Here is a 7,020-nt window from a genome sequence, read left to right on the forward strand (position 1 = left end):
TGATAATGTGATTTCTACAGTATGAGTATTTCTGAGGCCATTAATAAAAATGAAATGCAGTATTTGGTGTTAATACTAAGGAATAAACCTGGTCCTGTGTGAAAACAGGATTACCCCCTGAACCTAATAACTGATTGTTCCATCCTTGGGAGCAAGAACTGCAATTAAGCAACTCCAATAACTGGCAATCAGTCTTTCACATCACAATTTTTCTTTCTAGAATTGTTTTAATTTAGCCACATTTGGGGGGTTTTGAGCATGAACAGCCAAAGCATTTCAATGTGATTTGAGTCTGACTATCACTAGGACAAAAAAACTCCAAAAAACATTTTAAGCCAATAAGAGGTGGAATAGCGTCTGTGTTTTGGAGCTTCAGGGTATGAACTGATGGCCAGACATTCCCCTTCAGGACTTTCTAGCAGAGAGCAGAACTGATGGTCCATCAAGTCGCCCACAACAAATGTTTATTTAGATAGTGGGAGGAGCCTACTTCACTTTGTTGGGCATGTTCTATTCAGATGATATCTTGATTTAACAGGTGTGGCATGATTGATTTAATGGGGGGATTGCTTTTTCACATAGGACCAGGTAGGTTTACACTAGATATCTTTATTCCATCATTTAACCCTCTCAAGGCAGGCGGTGCCGATCTGCAACAGTTAAAAACTAACAACCTGATTACCCCACATACATATTTTATGAGTTTTTTTTACTCAGAAGTACCACTGCAGGACTGTGCATTAGCAAGAAAAAGTTTAATTTGAGCCTGAGAGGGTTAAAAACTGCACTTTGCATTTACCCACATTATCTTTATGTAATGTTAAAATTTTAAAAACATGTCATTGTGACAAATATTCAAAATTCTAAGAAACCAGCAAGGGAAGAAAGACGTTTTCACAGCATCGTATGTTAGATATTGTTTTTGCTTGAGACATATAAATATGCTTTAATTTCCCCAAGAACTGTAAATGGACTGTGTAAAATGAGTTACCCTGTGGTACAGCACTGATATGCAGTCTTACTGCTGAACTGATGGCACTTTTTGCTTTTACGGCACACAAACTGTGGCTGTCACTTGACTACTCTGGCTTTTTCATTCCATTATCCTTCTATCAGCACCAACTCACCTCTCACTTCAGACCCTGTCATTTTGCATCTGACAAGCTGATGCCCTCACTCCTTCCTGTCTTTTCTCTATCATTTGATCCCCACTCAGCAGCTCTTCATCTCAGTCATTCCCATTACATACACTCGCTCACTAGAACTTGCACCTTCAATGTCATCTCAGTGCTCCTTGCTTGCACTTTTGTTATCCCCACATCCATCTGGGTCTGTCATCTAGTAGTGATGGGATTTTGGGCTCTTTTTAGAGATCCGGCTCTTTCGGCTCGGCTCACTAAAAAGAGCCGGCTCTTTCGGCTCCGAACCGGCTCTTCAGGTTGTTGCTTTAATTAATTTATTATTAACAATAATATAAAATTATGCAGAAAAGGAATTACTAATGTAAAAAAAGTGGTTTTATTTATATATGTTCATGTATGGCCCCTAGAGACAAAGCACGTACAAACTCTAAAGCACATACAAACTCCAAAACACATTTCTAGCATTAACTGAACTTCCAAAACAGAGCTACCCAGATCACTTAAATTACACAATTGAAAGCATGTGTGTATTGTTTGTGTATTTATGGACAAGCACTCATATTTATTCAAATAATAAAAATTTTTTTACTACCACACACCAAATCCTGTTGTTGATACTTCCTGGCTTGTGTAGCCACTAGGTAACAAAAGCTCAACACTGCGCCTAGCATCCTGGAGCACTTCTGTTGTCTTTTGTACATGATTCTGAGTTTGTACGTGCGCCTGAGTTTTTACGCGTTTTGGAGTTTTTACGCGTTTTGGACTTTGTACGTGCTTTGTCTCTAAGGGCCACCATAAATATACTTTATTTATTCACTCCACATAAAATGTAATAAATAAATCATATAATACAAAAAACAACTATTTACATTTTAAACTTTTAACTATTTAAATTTTCAGCTTTTTCCTTTTAAACAAATTTAACGTGAAACAACACAAAACACTGCAAACCACAACACAATTAAATATAATTTAAAATATTAAAACAAAAAGAAGATGCACATTCTCTGTCATGGCCTGCATGATTTCTGAATCTACTATACCTTTCTAATGTGACGTTGTTGTCCCTCGCTCTTTTTCTCTCTGGCTCTGTTCCTGTGCTACTGCGAGTGTAACTAACGCCCCTCCCCCCTCTGCCCAGCGCAAACTACAGGCTGCGCATGCGGAGTTTAGCGGAAAAAAGGGCGAGAGAGAGGGTGAGAGAAAGAAAAAAACAAAACAAAAAAACCCCTCATGGCTCCCAATAAGGAGCCGGCTCGCGTCGTTCACTTCAAAGAGTCGGTTCTAAGAGCCATGTCGTTCGCGAACGACCCATCACTATCATCTAGGCTTCTGAGGAGCAGCATCACATCTCTGCCCTGCTTCCATTGGTGATAGCCAATCAGAGCAGGACTATCTGTTGTTGTGATTTGGTGCAGTATAAATAAAACTGCTTTGAATTGAATAGTCTGCCCTACACATGTTTATCACTGCTATGAAATTAAAATAGTACTATAGCATGTGAATACGACCAGCCAAGCATAAGTAATAATAGTACAACATTACCTTTCATTAGGTCTGAAAAAACATTAGGTATTTTTTCAGACAGCAGAAAGGATTCGTCTAGAAAACTATCTAGATGTCAGAAATATTAGTCCTTGACCTGGTGTCATGCCCATGCGCAAGCAAAACAGGAAGGTAATGTGGAAGAGCTTTCCCTCTCAGTGGCTGTTGAGCGGTACAATTAAGATTAAAATATGCCAAGTTTGTGTGCGAGTCTGTGAGACATGAGTAGCACCATACTGAGCATGCGTGTGAATATGACCTGATGAGAGATTACAGAGTCAGTTTGTGCGTGATGTCCTGACTAATCTGGGTAATTTGCACACATACACACACACACGCCAGAATTGAAGAAACCTCCTGGATGAGAGGTGAAACATATTCACAAACCTAAAGTCCAGCTGCCTTTATTTTTTTTCCAGAGAACAGACACTACCCGACTGAAATATTACAGCAAGTGCAGTAAAAGACAAGTACAAAAGCTAAGCACATAAAGTCAGCTCCAGGTATTAATTATCTATATCAGTTTTTTAAATCTTAAATATTAGACATGATTTCAGTACAAATTAACGCATTAAAAACTAGCATTGTACATTAATAATTCAATAATTTATTATTATTATTATTATGTGCAATGCTGATTTTCCATTTGCCATTTGTAGCAAAATGCCAAAAAGGACAGGTTAAGACAGAAAGAAAGAAAGAAAACTAAGGAGGATACGTGACATGTATTCTAGTTGAATTGGCAAATGCAACAGACCATCGTCTCTGTTTGATAATTTTATAGACATCTGTTGATTTCTGACATCAGACTGCGCATATGGGTGTTGAAATCAATAAATCAGTAAGCATGTAAGCAAGTAAAAGGTGCTACAGTGGACCTTTTATTTTTTCTAAATACTTATGTGGCCTTTTTGACTTGGAATGTAAATTAAAATCTGGAGATTAAATTACACTTGTTTCATGAAATTCAGGGAGATGAAACCTCCAATGCAAATGTTATGTTATAACCGTGTAAAAACAAAAGTTTATTGTATTCCTCTTACTTACCTGTTCTTCTTTGGTGTACAGCTTAAAGCACTCATCCAAGGTACAGCTATGCTGCTGAAGGTGCTGCTGCTGCTGGTTCCTCACGCTCTCTGCATCTTTCACTACTTCCTCCTGGATGCTGCCAAATAAACTGGACCACACACAAAGTGGATTGGTCTAATTCAGTGGCAGAATTGTGTTTACCATGTCACCCAAGATGACAACAGCCAACACTATAAAATTTTGAGTTCTGCACATTTTTAAAGCATTAAAATGTGTTCAGTCCTTACCATTCTTTGGTGCTTGGCTCCCATTCGATAACAAGCTTCACATGGGGGGGTCCTCCTGGGCCGCAGAACTTCAGAGCTCTACAAAACAGCGGAGAAAAGCAGGAAGGTTATCTTTTAACTCTGAATACATATTTTATGATTTTAGTTTTCTGAGTGTGATAGCATTCTGTGATCTTCAAAAGCCTGAAATAAACCACAATGAATGAAGTTTAAAAAAAAAGAAAAAAGAAGAACGTTAAAATCTGTGTTGCTGTCATGCAACAGCTGCTCCTGTGACAGCTGCTATAGTGCATCCAGAGAGTACAGTGATGTGAAAAAGTGTTTGCCCACTTCCCTTTCCTGTTGTTTTGTATGTTTGTCACACTTTAATGTTTCAGATCATCAAACAAATTTAAATATCAGGCAAAGATAACACAAGTAAACACAAAATGCATTTCCTAAATTACAATTTAGAGTGTCATGGCAGAAGTTGTGGATACTTACAATGTACATTTTTTAAAAGAAAATTTGCAAGAATTTCAAGCAAATGTTTTTCACTTTGTCATTTGTGTGAAAATGAAGTTATTCCATTTAGGAATAAGGGAGTAATATAACAAAAGGCCAATCATGGCTATTGCACAGTATTAGATAGATATTTATCTTCGTGCAAGTTATCAGCACATGCTTTTCCACATTAAAAACACCAGAAAAACACAAGAGTCCACTCTTCAGTTTCAGTTCAAGCAGAATGAAATGTGAGCTTCTGACTAATCGTATTAAAGCCCATCAATATTTGCACTTTTTACTTTTATTGTAATTTATTCCACCATAATATGCACACAAATATATACACACTGGCAGGAGGATCACAGAGTGACAACAACCAAAGCTTAGACCTGGTTTCTCATCCAGGATTAGTATGCAAAAATATGATTTTTTTTTCTCTGCCCTAATGTAGCGAGGGGCACGGTGTTTATATTTCAGGGCTTACCTTCACTGCTTTCATCTCAGGAGGAAAGAAACAGCATCAGTATTCAACAGCCAAGCAGCTCTGATGGAAAGGCCAAGGTGCACTTAAAAATTACTGAATGCTAAGGACAGAATGATGGATCACCACGGGCAGATTTTTGGAGCCATGTCAAAGGTTTTTCTTTTCTAGATGGACATGAAAGGTGCTTGAGACTTCAAGCACAGCTAAATATTGACTGATTCTGACAATGAATAATTTCATTCCATCTTCAAAGCAGAACTCACATTGTTGTCTCAGTATTGTTCCCTACGAACGCATTTAATGCACTCGCTACTAGCAGATGTCACACTTCTGTGACCTGTCAGCACAATAATTAGAGAAACGGACACTAAAAACTAAAAACGCCACCGCCTCTACAGATGCTCTTGTCGAAAAAGTCATCGCACAGTTAATTCCTCCCGGGAATCATTTGAATTTCTTTAACTGAAAGATTGCTCTGTGTGTAAACAGAGCACTACCACAAAATTAAATCAAATCCAGATCCCAGAGCATCAGCAGGAGCTCTGAGTGGCCAGTTAATTGTCTACAAGTCAATAATTATTTAAGTGTCACACAACATGCAGGAAAACATTAATTATCTTTTTAACAAGGAGGTTAGACAACAAGTTAATTGAAGCAATGCATTTCAAACTATTTTGTAAAGCAGATAAACACATAAAGGCACAGGCAAAAGACAACACAACTGTTATTTTTCATACTTTGTCAGTCATTTGATTTCCCTCTTTGTTGCTTTCCCAAACCCTTTGCTGCAGCTGTTTCCAGCTGTTTACTCATGAGCCTTTCTGCTTTCAGTTTTGTCTTCAGCTACTGAAATGCTGCTCAGTGAGATCCGGTGACGGACCTGGTCATTGAAAGTACTAGTTTTTTTTCCAAAAAGCTCCCAAAAAAGCTTTTACTGTATATTCTGGTCACTATCCAGTGGCCACACTGATCCAAACACTTTGCTGCATTAAGATGACTCTGAACAGAATATAACACCAAGGACAGCAAAGTTTATCTTGTATGATTTCATTAGAGCCTTGTCGATTGGTCGAGATTATTTAGTTGGTGATATACTGGTATTCGGATTTATAATGGCCAATAAATGAAAATGAAAATGAAAACAGTAAAGAAGGGATGCAAAACAACCATGTAATGAATGGTTTATCCACCAGAGGGCGGTCTGTAACTTAACCGTTAGCAACATGATTAGAACACCACAAATGCAAAAATCACTTGAAATTGAAAAGCAAGCGTAAATCCAATAAATCCACAACTTATGTGACAAGACAATATAGACAGAGAAAGAAGGTGAAGACACCCAGCAAAGGACCGTGAGTCAGACTTCTTAAACTGCTGCACTGTTGTGTATAGTCACCTGCTCACCCACTGAGCCAAACAAGCAGCAGTGTTGTATTGCCCTTCTAAGGACTTATAAATGCGTGATGAATGGGCATGCATGTGATGCATGCATGCTCATGCATCACACTGACACACTTTTATAAGGTATGTGGTACTATGCTTTGTATTATGAGCCGTTGTAAACCTTCTCCATACTTTTTTCTTCCTGTTCTTGTGTTACAGGTTTTAGTTTTATCTGTCTAAATAATGCAGTTAGAGAACTGCTCTTATTGATTCTTATCTTTTTAGCAATATGTCATCTTTCTTTCCTTTAGGCTCACAGATGCTTTTCCCCCTGTGGCGAACCATTTGTATTTTCTCTATTTCTGCTTATGATAGACTGGGATAATGGCATGTTTACTTCCTGTTGAGCTTTCCTCACTTGGCTGGATATAAGATCATCCACCACTGTCGTCTTCTGTAGACCTCTAGGCCGTTTCTGTTGCTGAGCTCACTACTGTTTTTCCTTTTTACAGAAGCATGAAACTTAATGTTGCAATTTTTGCATGGTTCTCATATATATGTTTTCCATGTCTTTCTGCATATTTTGATTTTTCTTTTAAAGTTGGAGAACTATGATTTACTTGAAACAGATTTTCTTTCAAATGCTTATCATAAAGAAAGAAAT

General features: G+C 37.8%; 1 protein-coding gene across 1 annotated transcript in view; it reads right to left on the bottom strand.

Annotated features, from left to right (window-relative positions):
* usp43a (ubiquitin specific peptidase 43a) overlaps nucleotides 1-7,020 on the bottom strand; it is a 125,172-nt gene that overhangs the window by 33,322 nt on the left and 84,830 nt on the right. The window contains exons 10-11 of the mRNA XM_042214292.1: nucleotides 4,004-4,081; nucleotides 3,735-3,864 (exon numbers count right to left, since the gene is read on the bottom strand). Of these exons, the coding sequence (XP_042070226.1) occupies nucleotides 3,735-3,864; nucleotides 4,004-4,081 (208 nt within the window). The remainder of the gene's footprint in view (nucleotides 1-3,734; nucleotides 3,865-4,003; nucleotides 4,082-7,020) is intronic.

This window comes from Haplochromis burtoni, unplaced genomic scaffold, assembly GCF_018398535.1.
Source record: "Haplochromis burtoni strain Fernald_Lab_line unplaced genomic scaffold, NCSU_Asbu1 Contig_544, whole genome shotgun sequence".
Classification (NCBI taxonomy): domain Eukaryota; kingdom Metazoa; phylum Chordata; class Actinopteri; order Cichliformes; family Cichlidae; genus Haplochromis; species Haplochromis burtoni.